Source organism: Apteryx mantelli, chromosome 15 (genome assembly GCF_036417845.1).
Source record: "Apteryx mantelli isolate bAptMan1 chromosome 15, bAptMan1.hap1, whole genome shotgun sequence".
In the NCBI taxonomy this organism is placed as follows: domain Eukaryota; kingdom Metazoa; phylum Chordata; class Aves; order Apterygiformes; family Apterygidae; genus Apteryx; species Apteryx mantelli.
Window position 1 is genome coordinate 12,713,113 of NC_089992.1, and position 23,937 is coordinate 12,737,049.

General features: G+C 34.1%; 1 protein-coding gene across 1 annotated transcript; it reads left to right on the forward strand.

The window, feature by feature from the left end:
- The first annotated feature begins 1,273 nt into the window (after window positions 1-1,273).
- Window positions 1,274-7,762, forward strand: FAM227B (family with sequence similarity 227 member B). The gene is given in 4 exon segments (XM_067305794.1): window positions 1,274-1,631; window positions 3,177-3,426; window positions 5,392-5,441; window positions 7,631-7,762. Coding segments are annotated over 4 exon segments (483 nt in total). The 5' UTR covers window positions 1,274-1,580.
- Window positions 7,763-23,937: the final 16,175 nt, after the last annotated feature.

Consider the following 23,937-nt stretch of genomic DNA (forward strand, 5'->3'; position numbering starts at 1 on the left):
GACCTGCTCCCTGGAAGCACCTTGGAAACAGCTGCTGTGACAGAAGTCGCGGTTTTGTTTCAGTCCCACGTTAACTCCAGGAAAGTCAGAACATTTAGACTTAATAACCTGTATTTTTTTGCCAAGTGTTAACTGCATACTTCCTGTTGATACTAAGGAGTGGAAAATATTTTTTGTAGTATTCTGTTTTTGTTGTTTTGCTTCTCTCGCTAAATGGGACCTGGAATCTTTTCTGTGGAGCTCCTCTGTTTGATTACGGGTGATGCTCTGCAGTAATGTTTGCCCAACATTCAGTGTTCAGCAGCTGCATTTTTAGGTTGAAATGGCTAACCTAAAGCAATAATTTCGGTATACAGAAGATTTCTCTTGACTCAGTGAAATAAAATAAAGTCTGTGATATATTAGTTGTAATAGCCTTAGGGAAAAAGTTAACAGTGTAGGCAGATTTTATGCCAAACTTTGATCTCAGTTACACCCTTAAAACCTCATTGACTTCAGTGGTATTGCCTTCAGTGGCAGAGGATTTTTACCAGAATTCTGTTGTTATTTGTCTTTGCTTTGACCTGATCTGTTTTTCTTGTTAGCGGCATGTAATACATTGCAGTAGAAAGGAAAAAATGGTGACAGTTCACATGATTTATGCTTTTTACCTCCTTATGCTGTGACAATATGTCTTGATGTGCAGTAGTTAATTACATTAAAGTAACAAATGTTTATTGGACACAAAGAATGTTACAATAGTTCTAAAATCCTTTCGTGCCAAACTTAATCATACTAGGTTTTGCTAAGTGTTCCATCTCCTGCTTTGCTTGAACGATTTCTTTGGATGCTTGGTCCAGAGAGAAACTGTTTAGGAATGACAGAGCTCAGCATTTAAAAGCTGGGCCTGAAATCTGAATTAGTCCTTTACATTTTATTCTATACAGTTATTTGCAACTGAAAGCTGTGATATTAAAACCATTCTTCAGAATGGTTGCTATATAACTTTTATTTGGGGTTCTTAATTTCACAATTTATTAAAAAGGTAATTTTTTTGAGACTGATATTTCTCACACTTGGTTTCTGCTCACAAGTAACACTACAAAGTTGTGCTTGAGTTTTAATTATACTGAATTCAGCAGATACCAGCTGACTGATTTCTTTTCTGTGAGGCTTTTCCTAATCTGCAGCACTCATATTTCCTCCAATTTGTAGGCAAAAATTGAGTATATGTAAGAACAGAGCAGATCTACCAGGTGAGTGGACTTTCACTTTTTCTTCAGTGTGTATTTTAGAAGTTCCTAAATAATAAATAAATAAATAAATATATATATACAGATATTTTGTATGGAGATACTTGGAACAAGATGGTAGTTCTGCTTTTACGATTCAGTGTCTTACATATCTTTCATATTTTTAGCATGTTTCTCAACATTTTGTTTATTGGAACAAATGATAATGAGCATGTTCGTTATACATTACAAAGGTAGCTTTGTCTGTCAGTATTAATCATCTAAAGTTTAAATATGTGTTAATACATGTTGTCTTAGTTTTTTTAAGGTATTCTGTAAGAACAATTCTTATTTGTATGTCAGCAGAAAATGCAAAAGCCTCCTTTCTCTTTTGAAGAATTCTTACAGTCTCAAAATTTGGTGAGTCCTACTGCTTATTATTTTAACTACCCATGTGTATGGTGAAGTGAATATGCAGGAACGGGGTCGTGAGCAAAGCCATGTGAATATAAATATTGAGAACTGAGTTTGAACGTAGATTGTATTTCCTAGACCCTCAGGCACTGGAAACTAAGAGGTCTGTAGAAATGGCAGGCCTTCAAGAAAACAGCCTGCCTGTTGTTAAATTTTCTTTTTCTCAAAGGTAAACCATGGAGGAAGTCTTTTGTCTGCTATGCAGCAATTTTTTATTGCTGGAAGCATGCTTCAGTAATGACACTGACTCAAGCTTTGTTTAAAATATTTGACCAGTCCACAACATTACTAGCATAATACAAAATCCTAAACCCCGAGGCAAAAAGTTCTGAGAAGTGTAAAAGGAGGAATAGCTAGTTTTGCTTTTTAAATAAGCTTTCCTTCTTTTCTTGTGCTGATAAGACTGTTGGGGAGATCTTTGAATATGCCTGTGTATTTTGTTACAGAATTTCGTATAACGTGGATACAGGTGATTCATTCAAATTACATTCTTATTGGAGGAAACAGAACATTCCTATTGACCTATCTACATTATTTGCAAGTATTGATTCACTCAAGGCCGTTCAACTATAGAGCTGTAAGAAAAAATGCTCTTTTTGACTGAACCAGAGCTTTTTCTCTCACAAAAGAAACAAAGAAGAAAAAATAAAAAATTTTTGACAGATCGAAATTGCATTATGTTGTTTTTTTTAAGATATAATTTAAAAGGAACAGCCTGACAAAAATGGAAACACTTAATTGGGGAAAATGTCAAAACAAAATATTAATACATTTTCAAATTTTAATTGGTTTTATTTGCCTTTTCTCTTTTTTCCCAAAATGATCATGTGTTTTAATAGTTTTCTTTTCTTTTTTTCTGAAATACTTCGTCTTGATGTCCTGCTATTAAGGTAGAACAAGCCATTGTCTTCCAACTATACTTAGAGGGTTTAAAAACAAATAAATTGCTCTCTATTAACACTTACTAAATATTTTCAGGAAAGCAACCAATTTGATGATTAACTTCAAATATCTGCTATTGGCATCAACAATTTGCTCATCTACTTAAACTACTAGTTTTAATGCTTTGCTAGATCGAGGAACAGAATTTTTGCCTATGCTTCTAAGACTATTTTCAAAACCTACGATTTTATTTGTGTCTTTAGAAACATGATAACCCTTTTTTCATTGAGTAACTCCTTTTCTAACCAGAAAAGTTATAATCTTTTTAATTACTCTGTGTATGCTATAATGGGCCTCCTTGGCCTATTTCTTTTTTTCTTTCTTTTTGGGATGTTATAATAATCTCTGAATCCAGTATAGGGAATAGGAGGAAAACAGTCTCTGTTGACAAGGTTGCAAAATTTAGAGATTCTTTGAAGGTGTATGTAAAATGCATTTATACTGGTATTGCAATTATTTATATAAAACAAATTTCACAAATTACCTAATTTAATCTTTACATTTTTATCATATCCAGAAATAACAATTTTTACTGTGTACTGATTGCAGAAGGAGTGGCCAAGATTTCTCTTTCTGGATGAACCTTATTCTTTGGTGGATAAATTACAGAAAGACTATTAATTTGATGCTGTATCTAAATATCTGCATGAAAATGTGCCATTGAACATCAACCCTCTCTCAGATTTGGAGAAGAGAATAAATGCATGCAACACTGAACCAGAGGAACATGCTGAAAAAATATTTTCATTACAACACAGACCAGCATATCTAGAGGAACATCTTATTCCGCTTGAACGGAGTAACAGTCATTTTAGTTTTTTCTAATAGAAACTGTAGTTAGAAAGTGAAAACAATACTTAATCCCTTTAATTAAGGCCTACATAACTGGTGATTTCTTTCCACTTCTTGGAAACAGCTTAGAGGAGTAGCCAAAAAATTTAAGATTATATATGTAGATTTAGAGTGTAGAGCTTGAGTTTGCTAAATGCTAGAAATTTAAGTAAAATGAAGCATCCACATTAGAAAGCTTCCAGGTACTTTGTTAAATTAAAGACATTGTTCCAGATAAGTGATTATAGGTTATGCTAAGGCAAGTAGTCAGCACTTCAGGAGGTGCAAGTAAATACTGATGGCAGGTTCAAAGTGTAAAAACAGCAATGTAAGAATTCAGAGTTGTGTGTATAATTGTTTGTGATAAGATATTAAATACCAATATCAGAACTTCTTTTCCAGACAACCAAGAAGGATAGCACTGCTAAGTGAGGGGTTGGGGTGTGGGGGTGACAGGCTGCCTGTGTGCCCTCTGTACCTGTGTACCTCAGCTTCCTGTGTGTAAATTTGAAGGATACTTTCCTGCCCTGAGTATCATGCAAGAAACACTAATGTCTGCAGTGTTCTCTTGGAAGGGGACAGCATTCTACGTCTGTATTAATTCCTGCAAATTTCTGAGACTGAAGACAATACTGCTCATATTAAATGGGTGTGAGACGTTGCTCTTCTCCTTATCCCGTTTCATGACAAACAAACAGGTCTCCAAGAGATGTAATAGGATGGGGAGTTTTAATTTAATAAGCAAATATACCTGGTGCTGGTTGATATGGTCAGTTACTGAGCTCTCTGAATTAGGATTTGCGTGCTGTGCACTAGTGCTGGGTGATATACCAATATCGCAGTAGTACTGCTATTCTGAATAGGTACAATACCAAAATTGCTATATGATAATAATAGCACAGTAGCACAATATCTGTGTTATCAGTCCTGTACGTCACTTTGTGCCAGTCGGCGCTGCTTTAGCTCTACCTCCGTTTCCCCTATTGCCTCCTCACAGATCTAGGGCAGTGGAGCCAGGGGTGCAGAGGGCCTGGAGGCTGCTTGAATGCCCCACTCGGTGGTGTTCCTCCTTCCCGGGAAACTGCCTGAGCTGAGCTGCCACGTTTGGGGTTCAGTGTTGATCTTCAGAAACCAGGAAGAGAGGGAGTAGGAGAACGGGGCTGTGCTAGAGGAATGAGTACCAAACCACAAGGGAAGTGGGACGGAGGGAGATTGAACCCACAACTGCAGGTTTATCTTGTACACTGGCTTCACTGTGGGGTAAAGTCTGCTAGGGCAGGTCTGGCACGCTAACAAGATGAATCAGCTGGAGAGAGGGAATTAGTGAGAGGAGAGCGAGAGAGATTCCTTTCTTCACAGAGAGACTTCAGACTCCACACTGAGCTCTGGTCAGAAGATTTGAGTGTTGTGGGTATCCTTGTGGGTATCGTGCTATTTTTTTGAAGATAGTAATGTTAAGGATCCAAATGCTGTTTACACATCACTATTGTATATTGAGCTATTATATTTTAGTCGACTCATGTTTAGTCTTTTCTCAGTTTGTAAGAGTAAAGTGTCAAATTTATAATTTAAAAAATTCTAATAAGCTAAAGTCTTGGTTCTGCTTAGGTCTTAGGCACATTTTGTTTCAAGCCTAAACAAAGTCCAGGCAAAAGTCTGTGAAAGCTAAGTCTTTCTCCACAGATTTTGGCATTATTTAAAAAAAAAAAAAAAGAGAGAGAGACCTATAGAAAGACTTTTTTTTTTTTTTTTTTTTTTTTACACCTACCAATCATTTCAGTGATGCAGTAGGACTATACACAGTGTATTAAGTTTTGTGCACATACACATTTAGATGTAGATCTAGGTATATTAAAAGTCTTTGCCTGATTAGAGTTTTAGTTGATAAAATCACCAATCTAGACTTCTAGCTAAATCTTGCTAATTTTTTAAGCCATTGCTGCTAAGCAAACTGATGCAGAAGTTCCAAATCTGAAAAGTGAGGTGGGGAAAGCAAAGATATGTTACCTATTTTTAATTCTATTTTCAGGTTAGAAAGGGAAGACCAAATTTTCAAATTCTTTTCCTTAAATCCAGAAGTGAGATTATACCTAGCTCTGTATGTTTGTGGGGGGAAAAAAACCCTCGAAAATGTATATTTTTTCCTTTATATCTCCAAAGGTGATTTGTAGTATTATGTCACCTGACATCTCAAATTTAGACCATTGTTTCTAATCTGAAGTATATTTGCAGTTCATAATTTGAATTATACTGGCTGAATATCATTAATTTCATTGTGTGAAATATATGTAGCATTAATTTTGAATTATGTATTTAAACATTTTTCAGGTTGCCAAATACACTGTTGACAAGTCAAAGGGTAGAAATGTAGAGGTGAGCTTTATTACTGAAAAAAGTACACAGCATTCGGTCTTATGAATGTACTTTGTTAGTGAATTGGAAATCAGATATGTTTGATACCAAACCAAGGGAAAGAAAAGTCTTGAGACTCAGATATTCAAAATTCATTATCAATTTTTCTAAGATTACGTAAATTTGTATATATTGCATAATGGAAATCCCCAATAGAGTGTAAATATGATTGCTAGTTTTATTCACTTGACACATTCTGCTTGAATCTTTGGGGCCTAGTGTTTTGGAATTTCCAGGATGTGCTAGATGAGACTTGAAGGAGAACAAATGTGTCTCTTTGATAGCTTGGAATGTCTTGATCCTGGTGTTTTTTGGAACCTGGTTGGACTTTAGCATAATCAGCTTCTTTATTTGAAATATTAATGTGAATACTTACAAAATTGGGTCCAATTAATAACTCGTTGAGCTAATATGTTAAATGAGGCAAAATTTTTAAGATAAGGCCATACCATATTTATCATTGAGCTTATTAAAGCTCAGTTAAACTTCAGTTAAAAAAAATTGGTATGTAAAAATAACAAACCCATTTAAATTCTTCTGAGACATCTCAAAAATTTCAAAACGTAAGTGTCAAAGCATGTTTGTCTCCAGCACATCAAGAAGCGGGACAGGTTGTCCAGAGAGCTTGTACACTCTATGTGCTTGAAGATTTTCAAGGCCAGACTGGATAAAGCCTTGAGAACCTGGTCTGATCTTATAGCTGACCCTGCTTTAAGCAGGATGTTAGACTAGAGCCCTTCTGAGGTCCCTTCCAACCTGAATTAGCCTGTGATCTGTAATACTGATATCAGTAGGTCAGAAACCAAGTAACAGTGGTGTTATTAGTATTTATATAGTGCTTTGAACACTATCAGCTAAGTTTCATTTGTGTTTTCTGTGCTTTTTAAATACAAGCTGAGCCATGACTTGAGTAAAAGATAACAGTGCGTTTGTGTTATATGTGAGTAGATACGAAGTAGAAGAGTAATTGTTTTCTTTGACAGAGGCCTGGCTTAGCTTCTGGTGGGACACTTTCTATTATGTGCTTGAAACCTAATTAGCAAAGTAACGGTACAGGAAATACCCTCAGCAAGGAAGTCAAGTGGCTTTGGTGACTGTGCTCGAGTTGAGGATCAAAGTCTTCGAACCAAATAGCATGATATCCTTGCACATATACTCTCTATATGAACAGTTTGACTGCAAGTCAGTAACTACCTGGAATGCCAGTCGGCTCGTTTCAAACCAGTGCTACTCTGGTAGACTCTGTAATGTAGAAAGTCACTGTATAGATTCTGTGGGCAATCAGAATTTGTACATGATTGGGAACTCGTGCCCAGTGCTAATAGAACAGAGCAGAGATAGCCAAAGTGGCCAAGAAATGGTTAATGTAATCTCATATTGAAAAACTAATATAAAGGTTGAAAGAAACAAAAATCCCTGTAAAAAACATTGGGGTTTACTCATATTTTATGACAGAAAACAAATTTTTGAGAAAGCAGAAACTCACAGGAAACAAACTTTAGTAAAGACTGAAGTGGCTGATTTTTGTACTTTGACAGACTCTTACTGGGTGTTAAAGGAAAGCAACTGCTAAACAGTATTTTTATAAAATGGGGCCATGAGCAAATGAACACCTCTGATCTAGAATATTTTTTTAAATCTTACTTTAGAAAAAAAATGGTTATATGTTTGATATGGTATTTTCTCAGTGGAACAGTTATATAACACAAAGGGAATGTAATAATTAGCTTTAGTTTCTAAATATTTTCTTTTCTTTTTAGAGCTATAACTACCCTGGTTTCAAGGTAAAACAACTTTTAGAATTACCAAGACATTTGGAAGCTTCAAAACTTTGGGACTTAGTTATAAAAGCTCAGCGTTTCAAAGTACGTATTCTTTGTTCCAATTGCTAAACAGAAGCGGCTGATACAGAGTATTGCAAATGTTTTGCTACATTTATCTTAGGTGTTCCATTTCGGTGCACATTTTAGTATCACTGTTAGCATTTTAAGTTACCAGATTGACAGATCTAGGAGTCATTTATTAGTAAAACAGTATTATTGAAGGATTCTTCCTGCTTCCCTGTCCTTATGTCCCAGAGTTGACCAATAATTAAAGTACTGAAATAAATAATATTAAGCTAATATTAAAGTTGAAAAGAAATTCAAAAGCAAGGTAAAGCCAGAATTAGAATTTAGAAAACTTGATGTTACACATCATCTTTTTTTTTTTCTTTTTTTTTTTTCAATCATTATGTACACAGTTCTGACATCAGGGAATGATTTAAGATTATGCAGTGAGTGAGATGATTGTCTTTAACATCTATGTCTGATTTGCTGCAGGAATTGTGAGATTGGTAAAGAAGGAATTTGCAGAAAGTACATAAAACACTTGAATGCTATTATGCAAATGAATTTCACAATAGAAAAGCCATCATGACATTTTTGTATTTGTTTCTCCTGCGGGTGATCATTCATAGCTGGTGGGCACAAACCTCATATTTGTGAAAATGATCTTGTAGCAGCAGTGTCAGATAGAACCTCACTGCATCTGCGTCACGTATATATCTCCTCATGTCTCTCACTTGAGGATGTAAAAAGTGAAACCGTTCCTTATTTCTTTCATATGACCAACAGCAGCAAGATGAAGGCCTTATGGTGTCCAGCTGCTTCTGTGTGCACTGTTCATTAATGATAGTTAACAGCTCTTTTTTTGTCAGCCAAGGCAAGATTATCTGATAATATAATAACTTCTCCAGTATGCGTACACCCATCTTTTACAGGACTGATGTGGATACTATTTACATGTAAAGGTATAGCTTTTGTACCTCCCCCTGGGCTGAATTAGCCATCTATGACAGAAATTGTAAATGACAATTTAGAATATAATTTCAACCCTAACCTTTGTATTCTAATTATTACTGACTTTAATAGGAATTAGCTATGGCTTTAAATGCTTTAGTTACCCCACCAGCAGACAAACAAGGAGGCATATTCTTTCCCCTGTGAAATCAGTAGGGATATTTTTGAGCTATCTCTCTCCCATGTTTGTGATCTGCTTCCAGTAGTGATCCCTGTTCCTGTGCCTAGTTATTTGGCCCAGAGTAGCCTTCTCCTTGGAAGAGTCAGTTTGCAGCAGAGTCAGAATTCATAGCACCATGGAAGGCCAAGATATAGTATATTAGATTTTATTGTAACTTCCACTTGAAGTGGAAATGTGTAATCTTTTATTAGTATTTATGTTGAAAATATAAATGTTTAATGTAATCAGTTATAGATTAGACAAATATACATAGACTATAAATTAGGTGATAAGGAAAAAAGAAAAGTAATTTATTTTAAGAACAAATTTGAATTCTCACCATACAAATATTTTAGAAATTCAATATCTTAATTAGATCATCCAAAATTACTTCCTTTATGCTATTATGCTTTATGTTGCAGGATCAGTAGGTCTGCGTTGGTATGTAAATATATAAACAAGAAGAACAGATAGGAACAAGATATATATATGTGTGTGTGTATGTGTGTGTTTATGTATATATGTATAAATACACGCAAAGATATATATATATATAAATGTATGTGCATATATATATAATACACAAGATACACACACACGCACAAAAAAGTATATATATTTCTATATATGTACACACACACAAGATTACAGAAGAGCAGATTCCTAATAGGAATGTGAACATAGTTAGCACTAACATAAAACTGTCACTAGTCTGTTACTGGTATCATCAGATACTATGAAATCCTGATGTTTGATCTGTTTTGCATGTTAAGTTGTTACTGTTAAGCAGTATAAAAATGATTTTTACGTCTTTTTACAAATTAAACTATGATTAAATAGTGCTACACAGACTGAATTTCACAATTTATGTGAAAACAGTTACCACCAGATAAGACTGAAGAATATTTTAAATGTTATGTTGTTTATATGTTAGATTTTTCTGAATGAATTTTGACTGTTTCAGATATTTATAAATGATAGAAAGTGTTAATTCCTGTTACTTGTTCAAGTCCAAGTAACATCAAGCTGGCAAAAACAAATTTTGCAGAGTTGGGGGGAGACTCAAGATTCATATTTTCGAGCAGTCTTGGTATACTCTATGTTTAAGTAGTGGCTTTTGGCAGCGCTTGCTGAAAACATGTGTGCACAAATGTAACTTTTTTGAGTGAAAATGTTTAAATATAATCAGAAGCATTCTTGTTGAATTGTTAGTGCAATATCAATATACTGCAGTAATCACTGGTCCTACAAATATAAAACATCATAATTTTTTTGTATAAAACCTAATGTATTCATGCTCAAAGAACAGCTGTTGACCTTATTACTTGCATTGGATAAAAGGCTGGTAAGAGTTTATAATCTGCAGCTAGCCTAATAAAGATGTTTGTAATACACAGCCAGAACCTGATGTAGCTTTCTGAAATACCACATGCATGTTTTAAAAAATCCTTTAGAGGATTGATTTTAAAATTTTGTTTATTTTTGCTTAAATATGTGCAAATGTACCCAGATGAGGATGATGCAAGGACTCTCCAAACCCTCTCAGCACTTCTGGGCACGGTTTTGGCACAATTTAAATCACTACATGTCAACAGAAATAAGTGAATCCAGTCTCTGAATTTGCTTTGTTGTTTTCTTTATTTATAATATTTATGCTTTTAGATCGTTGTTAGTTGTCATTGTGCTAAGATTTCAATGCAACAGGTATGACTTGCTGTCTTGCTAATTTGTATACCTTCATTTTTGTATGTTAAACTTGAGATGTTTGGACTCTGAGTCCTAGGTTTACTGAAAATTTATAAATTCAGTAAAAAACTGAGAGTTGCGTGTTTCTGAGAAATGCAGATCAGTGTCTGTATTTTGAGGACCTGATGCTGAGGTACCCAAAGTAATGGATTCTTTAAAGAACTTGCTTTTTTTTAAACATTTCTCCCACAAGTTTTTTTTATTTTTTTTAATTTTCTGTCCAGTAATTTACCAACCGGAAAGAAGTTCCTATTTTCTTTTGGACTGTGTTAAAAAATGAAAAATCTTGTACTTTTTATCTTTGTCTAGTTTTGGTTTGTTTTGTGGTTCTAGGGGTTTTTAAATCTCTGCAATCAGGATAAGGAATATTTTTATTGTTGTTTTAACAGAAAGATGTTCTTAAAGTTTGGAGAAGTTTGTTTCTCTCAAAATCATCTATTGCAGTGTTTCAGGATTCTTTCTGGTGGTGGTTTCTTCAAAAGTTTAAGGTATAAATGAATTTAAAGCATTTTTAGAACTTTTATAATCAAAGAAATAAACTGTAGATTCAAAAATACAAACCTGTAAATGTTTTACTGACTAGACTCAACTATACGAAGTGTAGCACCAAAATTACCTTTTCATATAACTTCAAACAGCAGTAATTGAACTTATGAAGAGCTAATTTAGTTAGCAGGTTTATACCATGAGGCTTAAAATAAACCTTTAGGCTAAAATTGACTGTTTATTTTACTTTGCTTACTTTGTGTAATGATGGTAGGATTTATATAAGATATGATTTTGGAATATTTAGGTTAAGAACATAAATCAAAAAGGTATATATTTTGTTACCTCAGGTGATCACTATGTTTTCTATTAAGAAGAGAAGGAAAATGTTCATATGGTAGGAGACTGCTTATATACACTGGCTTCGATTCAACACAGCATTTAGATTCCATCTTAATTGTGGGCTGGTAGACTTAACATATGCTTCAAATATTGCATGTACTTAAGTGCTATGCTGAATCAGGAACTACTGCAATAAACTAAGGAAAACATCTGTTAATAAGTTTGAAGAAAAAATATTGCAGAAAGAGGCCAAATTAATTTAAGTATTTGTATTTCGGTGGTGTTCCTTTATGCTGTCAGTGCCTCACATCATGGGATACAAGTGCTTTAGTAATGTCGTGCATCAGTATTTTAGCACACAACTGTTTCTGAATTTATGTTGTTACCTTTATTCCTATTTTTTTCCCCCTTTGAAGCCTAACCGAGAAGATCAAGACCACTTATTTGACAGAATTGCAGAAAGTTTTGTGGCACTTTTTCTTCTTGTTCCCAGGGATACTAAAGATGCTTTTTTTCAGGTAATAGTACAACAGTAAAGTTACTGTACAACAGTACAACAGTAAAATTACTTGGCTTTTGCAGTGATATATGGCTAGATACTATATTTCAGCTCATAATGCTAACATGTCACATAAACCAATTTGCATATAGCCAGATCAGCAGTACTCTGAGCACAAGAGAGCTGCAAGTATGTACATGCAAGACAACAATCAGAAATGTTGTTGAGGAAAAGCTAGAAATCATGAGCAATCAGAAGTGAATTTTTTGTCTCATATAATATGTGAATAATAAAATTTCATGACAGTATAAAAAGACAAGCTTTTTCCAAAATTCTTGTTTTTCTTTACATATCATGATTAGTTAAAAATAAACAAATATTTTATTCTGAATCCTAATTTTAGCCTTAAGTGACTTGTTCAAATCTACAGTTTGTTTAAATCAGTATTCTACAGTTCAGACTTAACTGGGAACTTTGACTTATACAATGGTTAAACAAATTACTGAGACGTGCACTCGCTTATAATTGATACAGTTGCCTAATGTGTCATACAAATAATAAAAGCTTGTACTATTTTTTAACAGAATGGCTTTGTGATTACAATGTTTTACTTGAATATTTTACATTAACTTAAAAAAATTGTAATATGAAAGCTCTTTGTAGCCTTGTTAGATATGGTGTTGTTGTTATTTTGACAGGTATATCCCGATTGTTTGTCACAAGTCATTTATGTCACTTTCTGTGAAGCATTTCCAGAATCCATTAAATGTTTTGATGATGATTTTAAGGATGAATTAGTAGATTTAATTTTTCAGTGGATATCAGGTACTGATAGTGTATATGTATATTTTTTCCTTATTTTCCATATTTTGTCCAGGCTACAGATTTGCATTCCATTGAGAATCTAATGCTTTTCCCTTAATAAAAATATTTAATAACAGAGTTCAGTATTAGTAATACTACTGTCAAAGTTGACTTTCTGTGTTCAAATAATAATAATAATAATGTAATTCTGATTCTTGGTATATGTAAGTAGGAGTAAATGTTTAAAAACAATAGGTGTCAGTCTGGAAAGGAAACAAAGAATGTCAGCTGACTATACAGCATTAGTTCTCTTTCTAATTTAAGAAAAAATAAAACTGGATCTGACATTTGAAAATGTTTTTGGCAAAAGCATGTCAAAGTGCTTAATCTACTTTAATTGTTCAACTGCTATATATCTGTTTTGACTGCCTGTTTAATATCCTGTTGTCTGAATGCAGCTGACACTGTGGAAGCATACTGCATTCAGATTGTTTATTTGCATAGCAAGATTAGCCGAAGTGGAGCTTCCGGGGCTCAGTAGTGATGGTGGTGATGTCTTACTGCAAGTATGAGAATTTTTGAAACTTACTTGCCTTTCTGTCTTTCTATCACTTTCATATGTTTTAGATCCAGTTTTAGAACTGTTCCTATGTAAGATGATTGAAGTTATGTGAGTATTTGTCAGTTGGATTTAAGTCAGTATTTTTCCCTCTTAAATTAAGTAATTTCAAGGACAAATTTAATTGTGAAAGTCCAAAACCTTTATTCATTCTGCTCTGGAATTATGAATATAATAAGAGCTGTAATGTTAGTTTTTAGAAGCTTAATATGTCTCAGAATTTGAATGGATGTGAATTGATAATCTCTTTGGAGATGCTAATTTTCTGGATGATACTGAAATGTAAGTGCGTTATTTTTAAGATTGTATAGGCTGTAATCCAGTCCAAGTCATTGCCGTATTGCAGAGAGACTCTGTTCTGGAGTAGCTCTTTCAGCTGTGTAAGTACTTAACTGTTGCAGATTTGGTCGGCAAGGATATAACAATACTGTAGGATGTAACTTTTATAATTGAACTGGTGAATGTAGAGTTCCTTTTGCTGCTTTCATTGTGGTACTCTGTCAGAGAAGTATTCTGGAAGAATCTATGGTAAGCACATTCATGCAGTTAGGATTGAAGCCTTAAAATTCAAGGCCTAAGCAACACTATTAATAAGTACCAGGAAAAATAATGAACATAGTGAGGATTCATATTTTCTTGGTTAAAGCCAAAGATCTTTCTCATTATATGTAAGTGGCCTTGAAATTTTTTCTATATAAAAAATGGTCAGCTGGTATGAATATTCTTACAAGACTCAGACTGTACCTGTCTTGGAGTCTTCTGCTGGAAATGGTATTATTACCATTAAATATCCGCATGGTTTAACAGTAACAGTTCATGATTTATGGATTGTATGTGTCATTTAATATCCATTCCAATACTTAGATTTAGAGCAGATTTCTATCTTTAGTGCTTATTTATTTAGATTTTATGACAATATGGAATTCATTATCTTGTGTGTTGCAGCTGATTGACAAATGCGATAGAAATATGTTTTTGAAGTAGATGCAAAATACAAAAATATTTTCTGAAAACCTTTCTCTGTATCAGTCACTGTTTCTTCAGCAGAATTTTCCTTTTAGTTACAGACAAACAGAAAATTGTATATAGAAAAAAATACACTGAAAAATCTAATTTAGAGAAGGTTTGCGTACTTCAAAGTCATATGCACCAAATTCCAAATGGGCCTTGCACTTTGAAGAGCTGGATAACCCACAGTCTAGTCTGTAATATGTAACCACTATAAATAGATAATGGGTTGAATTATCTGAAATTTAGTCAGACCAAAAAAAAAAAAAAATCCCAACAAACTAGGAGATCACTGCGATGACATGGATTCCATATCTACATGAAACTTATGGTGTGGGAGCTGTGCAAAATTCTGCTGGAATGAATATTGAAAACCACTGAGTAAAGTAAATTATATATCACTGCCAGAATAATTCACAACCTCAACAGAACATGCAAATGTATTAAATTACCAGTATTGGAACAACCACAAGATAAAGATATTCATTCATGTGCAAAACCAAGCAGCAGCAGAAGAATGATAGCAAAAATTGTCCATGAAGATGTTGGCTTACTTTAAATATGTGAATACTACTGTTTAAGTTAACAGTTTTGCTCCAAAGCTTAAGGTTGTGCATGGGTATAACAATATGCATATTTCAGACAGGGAAGAAATCAATTTTAATTTAATTTGGAAAGATTCATAGGGTGGTTTTCAAAATTAATATCAACATTTTTCTAAATTTATCTTTTGCTTTCCAGGTCTAAAACCAAAGAAATGTACATGGAGGAAATGGCATCTTAATAGCTTTAAAGCAACCACAGTAAATGGTACTAGTAAAGATGCTACTACTAATGTGCAAGTTAGCGGATCTGCTGGTTCTGTAGCAGCCTGTAAGTCTTGTAAATATTTTTAAACACACAATACACATTATGCATATTGGAATGAAACTTACGGTACATTGCAAAATCTAATTGTCAACAGAAATTGTTAGTATTATTTCCCTTTATTTTGCAAAGAATCGAAGTGTTACAGTAATTAAAAATGAGTTGTGAATTTTTATTGAGTCTTAACATATATCCTCCCAATTTACTGATATTTGCATTTAATTGAAGCTCTAAACAATATCACTGCAAGGTATTTAAAGAAGCTGCTAATGCTGAGTTGCTGATACTTGGATCACGTTTTCATTTTTCCCATGCATTCTCTCCTGTACCTTCTACCACTTTGTCTTCTCTGTCCTGATGGATCAGATCTTAGACTGTTTTATGATTTGATACTAGCATGCTGTTAAGATCTTATCTTAAGCCTTTTGTGCTGCTGTTGCTTACTGATTCCTTCTAGCTTGCTCCTTTTTTGTATGTGATCTAACTTTTTGCTTCTTCAAGCTAACCAAATTCTTCTTACTGTCTTATTCCCCATGTATGAAGATACCATGCTCTTTCTAGCACCTACAGGCATCATTTTATGCTATCTCTCTTCTCTTGTTCATTATCTTCCTTCTCCCCCAACCATAACCCAACAACTTTTCCCATCCTTACCTGCCACTTTGTTTCCAGTGACCAAATTATTTACATGTTCTTTTTATGATCCATTCACTATCTACAGATGTTGCCAAAATTATTATTGTTCAGAATGTAATCATCTCTGTCAATTGCAATTTATTGTTTATGAAAGTGCAAATGATATGCTATATTCCATATATATAATAATATGCTCAGTGCTAGCTGAGTTTTTTGTGTAGGCTGGTCCATTTATTTGAATTTTATCTTTTTGCATGATGCTTAAGTGCTCTTTTATATGACTTACCACTTAAGATGCAGTCATTATAAGCTTACATTTGCTTTTTTCTATAACAAGACTAGAAGTGTATCATGTATCAAGCAATGAGATCTTCTAATTGGGTAAGTGCTAGTGTTTCTGTCCAGCTAAGCAGTTGGAGAGCAAGATCTGATGCATATTAAAGGACTGTACAGATGTGGGGTTATTACCTCTGATTCATTTTATTTATACTTTTGGAAGCCGATAGGATCTCTTCTGAATATTCCAGTGAAGTCCAAGCACTGTGGACAGACTAGAAGTTTTCTATGGATAAAAATTTACATATAGCTGTGAGCAACTATGTGCCATAGCCAGCTGGTTGCAGATCCACTGAAATTCTGTGATTTCTTGAGAATTGGTGTTTCCTATAGAGACTGACTTTCCTTCCATGGTATTCAGGTCCTGTGTTATCAGGGAAAGATGTAGATGGGGAAATGTTAACTTTGTGTACCTGAATTTGTGTGGATTTTTTTTTTCCATGGACTCATGTGCTTTTTCTGTTTTTAAATAATTTCTTCAGTCTCCAAGGGAGAAAAACATTATTTTTGCTGCAGAGTGATTCAGAGGGAAATACCTGTGCATCAAACATAGGTGTCATTTAAGTCAGTGAAGTCTGTGACTCTATGATTTTCCATTTGTTAATGTATAATTGCCTATATAAAATAGGAAGATTCTTTGCCAGACTTAAAGATAATCTGAGGAATGATTTTAGAAATTCTTTATTGGTGGAATTTACCTGAATAAGATATCCTCTGAATGATATCTCTGTGCAAATTTTCAAGGCTATTCACCCTGCTCTATTGATAGCAGTCTTCCCTTGCCTTCCCACTGTTGTCAATGTCACTCCGATAAGCTTTGTTTTCTCTACAGTTATGTTAAATGTTTTAAAGGAAAAGATAGATAAGCTTCTATCAAAACTAGGCTCTTAATGTCATAAGGAGTTAAGATATGGAGCATGCTGTACTCAGGAAATCCTGAGCTAGTGAAATACTGCAGACGTGTCAGAGGAAGGGAAGTGTTGTAGCATGTGCCATGATTCCTGCAAAGCTCTCTCTTATAATGTAAATGTAAGAGAACTCCGTGGGTTCTTCCCGGTGAGATGGGCTCTCTGAGCAAAGAGGAGAGTTGCTCTTGAAAATGAGCTGAAATGGTCTCTATAAATGAGCATTTTCCCAAGCGCAGAGCTTTGCAGAATCTGTATATGAATTGGCTGCACACATCTGTGGCGTGATAAAGTGAAGCATCTTACTGGCATTATGTATTGCCTGTTAGCTTTCCATCATTTTCCTTTTTGAGTTTAGTGGTTCTTTTCATGCAGAATAGTTAAATAAATAAATAAAGTTGCTTTAAAGTTGACAGTCAATGTTATTTTCATAAAGTTACAGTCTTGAAAGGAAACTCTTGTTTACAGAATCCTTTTTTGTGTGTTGCGCAGTTTGCAGTACAGTTTTTTAAAAATAGAAATGTATCTGTGTTGTTGAAGACAATTGTCAGAGGAACATTTGGGTTTAAAAAATAATATGCTTTTACAAAACCTAAAACCAGTGGAAATGTTTGCATGATTTTTATAAATTCCCATGGTTTTGTTTTTATAGAATCATATTTCCTTTGCCTTTTGGATCTCTGTCATTGTAGTACTTCACTAGTATATGAAAACAAGAGTATGAAATTGAGTAGAACGCAATTGTTTGTGGAACAGGTTTGGTAAATCACCTCAGGTGTTTATTATAATAACCCTTATGCCCTAACTGAGTCTGTTTTAACTGCAGTAATTTCTGAAGTCCCTGAAGCTATTGTGATCTTGATATATATCTCCAAGAGAAGATGGAATGACTTATTTTTTCCAATGGCAACATGAAAAGGAGAAGCCTGAACATTTTAGTTCTTTTAATATCCTATTCTGCAATCTACCATATTGCTTTAGGCTTGCAGGATGCTCACAGTTTTGTTTAATAGTCCCATGTTCTCATTTATGACCAATGAGAAGCTGGTTGCTTGTCCAGGTGTGGGTAGAAAATAAGTGACATCCTCCCTGCTGAACTCTGCCCTGTCGTGGTTATTCTGGTAATTTAAAGCTGGTGTGGGCATATGTTTAATGTTTGAGCAGCACATATCAGACTTGTACTTTCTTTTCTTGGGTAGGGAATAGGATGTTGGAAGTGGCTTGCTTAAAGTTATGTAACAAATCTGTAGCAGAACCAGGTTTCAAAGGCTGGTTGATGAACCATGAAAATTCAGCAATCACTAGCTGATGACTTGCTTCAGGTCCATCATAACTGGTGCTGTCCAAGGTAAAATTAAATCATTTTTATGCTGAAGCAACCAGCTGTAAATTGTAATTGTAAAGGGAGTTGTCCTGAATTCTGACTAAAATTATAGCACATAACCTTATTGTAAAAAAAAATTTCCAATGTGAATAAAAATAATACTGAATTAGTTATAAGAATAAAATATAAAGCTGAGATTCTTTTAAATGAACTTAGGACAATGAAACATTTTTGGTTGGGGTTCTTTCCTCAGGGTAAATAGATCTAAACTAGAAGTAGGGACTGTTGTACTTTATGAAAACAGAAATATTTAAATTAAGACATTAGACATTAGGGTCTATGTGAATTGTTCAGTCAACATCACACTATAGATACGTCAGTCTACTGTAATTGCATTCAGTCAAATGTTGGCACATTATCAGAAAATATAGATGCAAGCCAATGAAGACTGGTCTGTAGAATGAATTGTTTTCGGTGTTTATGTTGCAAAGCTAGCAAAAGAATATTTCGGTGTTGGTTGTACAAAATTCTGTGACACATCATCCAGGTGACACAAATGCTGCCTAATTTCACTGACTCCATTAGCTGTAGAAAGAGCTTAGTTTGCAGAGGATTGCGCCCTTAAAATTGACCAGTCTGTCTCGTCAAAGATAGGATAATTGTTGATATATGTGAAGTGAACTTGTAACCAGTTTCACAAAGGTATCTAACCACTAAGTAAGGCAAACAGCTAGTAGCTGAGTACACTAGATACTTCCTATTGAAATAGGTAGGACTTTGGCAACCTACTTACCTGAACACCTTCAAGTTTTCATGAGGTACCAATACCCACATTTAGGTACCTGGTATCTCTGAAAACCTGTATCATTTAACAATGCTCAGTGTTCACATCTTTAACCATCCTCACTAAAACACTGTTTTAGAAATGACTATAAAAGTAAGGATTATTATTTGCTATTGGACTTCAGTCTAAAAACACTGTAACCTTTATGTGTCAAGTATATGCATAGTCATTCAAAATCCTGTGCTTTTCTGGTTATCACTGAAGGAAAATATTTGATTCTCATCAGGAAGCAATTTCCTCTGACCTGAGTTCTTTTTCCTCTGTATTAAGAATCAGTCTTTTCAAGTGCCAGGCCTCTAAGTAAAAGAGTTTTCTGAATGAAATAAACCAATGGTGGTAAGATAGGATCTGCCTTCCAAACAGAATTGAGAAAAATCTCCCTTTTTAGGTCTGGAATGTAAGCAGTTATAGAATTGCAGTGTCTGGAACACTTGAGATTTACAAGCTAGCATTCCTCAGCCAGGTATTGTGAAGTTATTTACAGAGCTGAAGTTTGAACACATGGTATTTCTAATACTATATGATTTTTTGTTTGCAAATTTTTAATGTTATACTGTACAGTGGTATTTTATGTAAGACTATCAATTTAAGCCTACGCTGTTTTTTTCAGAAATTTTAGCTGTGTGAATACCATTGAAGTTAATGTCATGTTTAAAACCTCATGCAGCTCCTTGAAAATTTTCCCTTCTGAGTTTCTGCTTTAAAGACAGTCCTACTCTTCAGAATGATTCTGTTAATAGTAGAGGGCTTCAATTTTTTTTCTCTTAATGAGTTCACCTTCTCTCCTTCAAGTGAACATTTAATTTAAATAACTGTTAGCTTTGAAAACACATCCGGTGGTGTGAGCAGTTGAATTTCTCTGTTATTAAATGTTAGTAAAAAAGAAGTGTAATATTACTTCTAAGCATGGACCTCTACTCTGATGATGACTGCTTCACTGATTTTGGGAAAATTATCTAACCTCTAACTTTCATTTCCTACATCGTTAAATATTATGAAATTCTTATGGTTCTTAAGAAGTTGAAGTGTTGAGGAGATAAATTACGTATGCTTATGTAGTATTTAGACTATTCAGATAATGGTTGTTGAGAGAAGGGAAATATTATTGCTCTCTTATTATTACTTCATTGATGTAATATTAGCTTAAATTTTTTTCAACAAAATGCTCGTGCAAAAAGAGTGTTAATCCTTTCCTTGAATTCTTTTGCCTGTGGTGGCACTAATCACATGGTTAACATGTCATCAAAATTATTTGCTAGAGTCATTTAAAAATATAGCCAAGTATTTATTTAAAGGAGTAGTATACATTGTACAAATGTTTTCATAACTACTGAATTGATTCATTGTTTAGTAATCTGATTATATGCGTGGTGGTGTTTTAAAGTGCTTGAAATAGAGAACTAAAAGTGAGACCATATTGTACCGTATCATGTCTTCAAAACGCTATGGAAATTGCCCTATTTTCTTTTTTCTTTTTTTTCTTTTTTTCTCATTATTTTGTTATAGGATGTATTTACACCATTTTACATACCTCTAATGACACCATTTTACATACCTCTAATGACATACAAGTTATTATAGACCCAGTATGAGACAAATGCGTAGTTATCCCATACAAGGAATTCATGTTTTGTGTTGTCGTTCAGAGTTTGAACAGAGTTTTTTTTAAGAAAAACAACTTTCGTCTGGGACCATAGACTCATCTGGGTTGGAAGGACTCTGGAGGTCTAGTACAATCTCTTGTTCAAAGCAGGGCCCATACTGAATTCAGACCAATTTGTTTCAGACTTTGTCTAGTCAGGTCTTGAAAACCTCCAAGGAATGGGCTTTTACAGTCTTCTACAAGATTCTCCAGATGAAAATAGCTCGTTCTGTGTCATAGACTATTTATCAGCACTAATGCAAAAGGTAAGAAGTAAGTAGAACCTTGTTAATTAAATTTAAGGGACTGCGTAATGGAATAGTTTCTGGGAAATGTGAATGGTTATTGAAGGTGGCTAAATAGAATGGCTATTTAAACCGCAGAAGTTTATATTTCAGTTCTAAACCACAGTCTATTCATACTTTGTAATATCTGTGGTAAACATGAAAAAAAACATAATTTAGGCCAATGCACTGTAGGAATAACAAAGAAATTACAATTGACAGTGGCTTTTACAGCCCAGTTTATTTGGATTTTCTTGAACCTGTAGGATTATAAAGGTTAGTAATGAATCATGTCCAGACAGGTATATCTGTTTCTTTCTTTTCATATGAATCAGTTTTCCTCCCATATGGCATACTATATGGTTGATGTTAAGATTGGATTGTGAGGTAACTGATGTGAGAGGCTGCTATGAGAATTTCTGATGTCTATTTGAATAATACCCATGAAAACAGAACCAATTCTTTTTCTTATCTTTTAATAGTTTGCTCTTGTTGGTCATCATTATAAATTTTCTGCGTTTTCCTCTCCATTTTTAACATCCAAACCCATTTTTTGAGGCAGTCCCTCTACAGCTGAAAAGAAATACATTTTCTTTTAGAAATGATTTTCTAATTTAAAGATATTTAGAAAATTTCTCAACTGGATTGATCTGTCTTTGCTTTTCTGTTCACCTTTTCCATTACATACCGGAATAGAACAACCTAGTGTATGTTCTACCCTCTAAGTCTATTTGACTAATAAAATGCCAGAAGAAATGAAAGGGAAAATGTAAAAGAAAGGTAAAATACTGATTTTTCTCAATTATGACCCCATCTCTGCTTAGTCAACATAAAGAAGTTATTGCACCATGTAAGGCCATATGACTCTGAGCTACTGAGGGATCACATCATTTGCATTTGAGTATCTTTTCCTGAGCCATTCATTCACAAGATGCATTTTGGATATGACAGCTGTAAAACCTAAAGCAGCCTTGGCTTACCTGAGGATATATTTCTTTTTTTCCTTCAGATTTTTATTGCCTATATTTTTCTGATTGTTTTCTAATTTGTAGCTCTTGTTGGCAATTTCTATGCATGTTATCTCTGCTTCATAATTATCTTTGTTCTCACTTTCATTTCTGTTGCTTGTTTTCTCTTCTTACAGTTGGATAGAATCTTTCCTTCACATTATGCGTGTTCTATCTTTCTCACTTTCTCCACCACACAAGTGCCGTATTTTTCTTAGCTTTCACGCTTACATTCCTGTTGTTTCTGCCTTCCGTGAGTATTCTTTCATTGTTTAGTTCTGCAGTAGCATGAAAGCGTCTTGGATCATCAGAGTTCTACTTAACTGAGATTGCTGTGGCATCCCTCTGAAAATAAGGCAGGGTCTTGCCAGCATTTGAAAAGTTATCAGCTTTTATGGCAGAATAATTCAGATAGCTGGATAAGTAATACCTTATGGTGGCAGTCCTCCTCACCTCATCAAAATGCATATTTCACTACATTTCCATACCTCATTTCTGAGTGTATGTTTGCACCACTACAAAGAACAGAGTGCAGGCCATGTGTTGCCACAGTAGTTTAAATTTGATTCCAAAGGTCTACTTTTATAGCACAAAATAAAACTGTTAACTCAAAGGATTTTTCTAGGAAATTACTTGGGTTCCTTGTAGTCCTTTGTGTTACTTGGTAGGTGGATTGATATTTTCAGTTCTTGTTGCCTGGATAATAATGATGGCTTATACAGTGTGGCTGGTGAAGCACAAAATCTTGACAAACATCAGCAGTTTGTGATATACAGTATTAACATGAAGAAGTTGTTAAAAATAATGCACTATAGTTTTATATTAAAGTTCTTTGATAACATACATTTCTATTCTCTTAGAGGAAAAAATAAGAAGGATATTATACTGCATGAAACCTAGTGCTAAAAGCGCTTTAAAACATATTGATTCTGATTACAGAAGTCTGACTCTCTCCTTCTCACAGTAAAATCTGAAAGATAAACCTTGGGAAAGAAAATTCAAGGATCATCTTGGGTGGTTTATCTCAGATCATTCAATTAGCATCACAGAAGTTTCTGCCATACCCTGGAATTCCCTGGGTATAAATGAAAAATCAGTATGATGCAACCATGCAGCTCTGATAGCTTGGTAAGTCACTCATCTTCAGTCTCATAAGGAGACTTAATATCAAGGATATTCCATGGTCTTTGTTATCCTTGAGCACTGCTGTTAGAGGGGTGATTTCTGCTACTGAAGGGGATTCACAGAAAAAGTTAGAAAGTCCAGCATAGGGCTCTACAAGCCTGCTCTCCTTGATCAGTACTGGATGAAAGAGAAATCATTTTACAGGTAGTGGGAATGAAGTGCAGTATAGAAAAAAACATTTTTTATTAATGATTTCACATCTTAAAAATAACCAGATGTTCCATAATATATAAAATGATATATAGATAGAATATAATGTAATAATATGTACAATATGTATATTATCTTGAATATTGTAAAGAAAACATGTTTTGCATTTGCAAATGTGCAGTCCATTTATTTCAGAACTTCAGTAGAGAAACATATATTTCAGTAATACTAAAATGATCTGGTCAAATTTGTAAGTAGTTACTAGTTAGAGGTAACTAAAATGAGCAGATTTAACTATAGAAGTATATACTGCTCCATTCCACATCCACCCACTGCTCAGGAGTTTCTTAAACCAGCCAGATATTGGTCCATATAGAAGAATG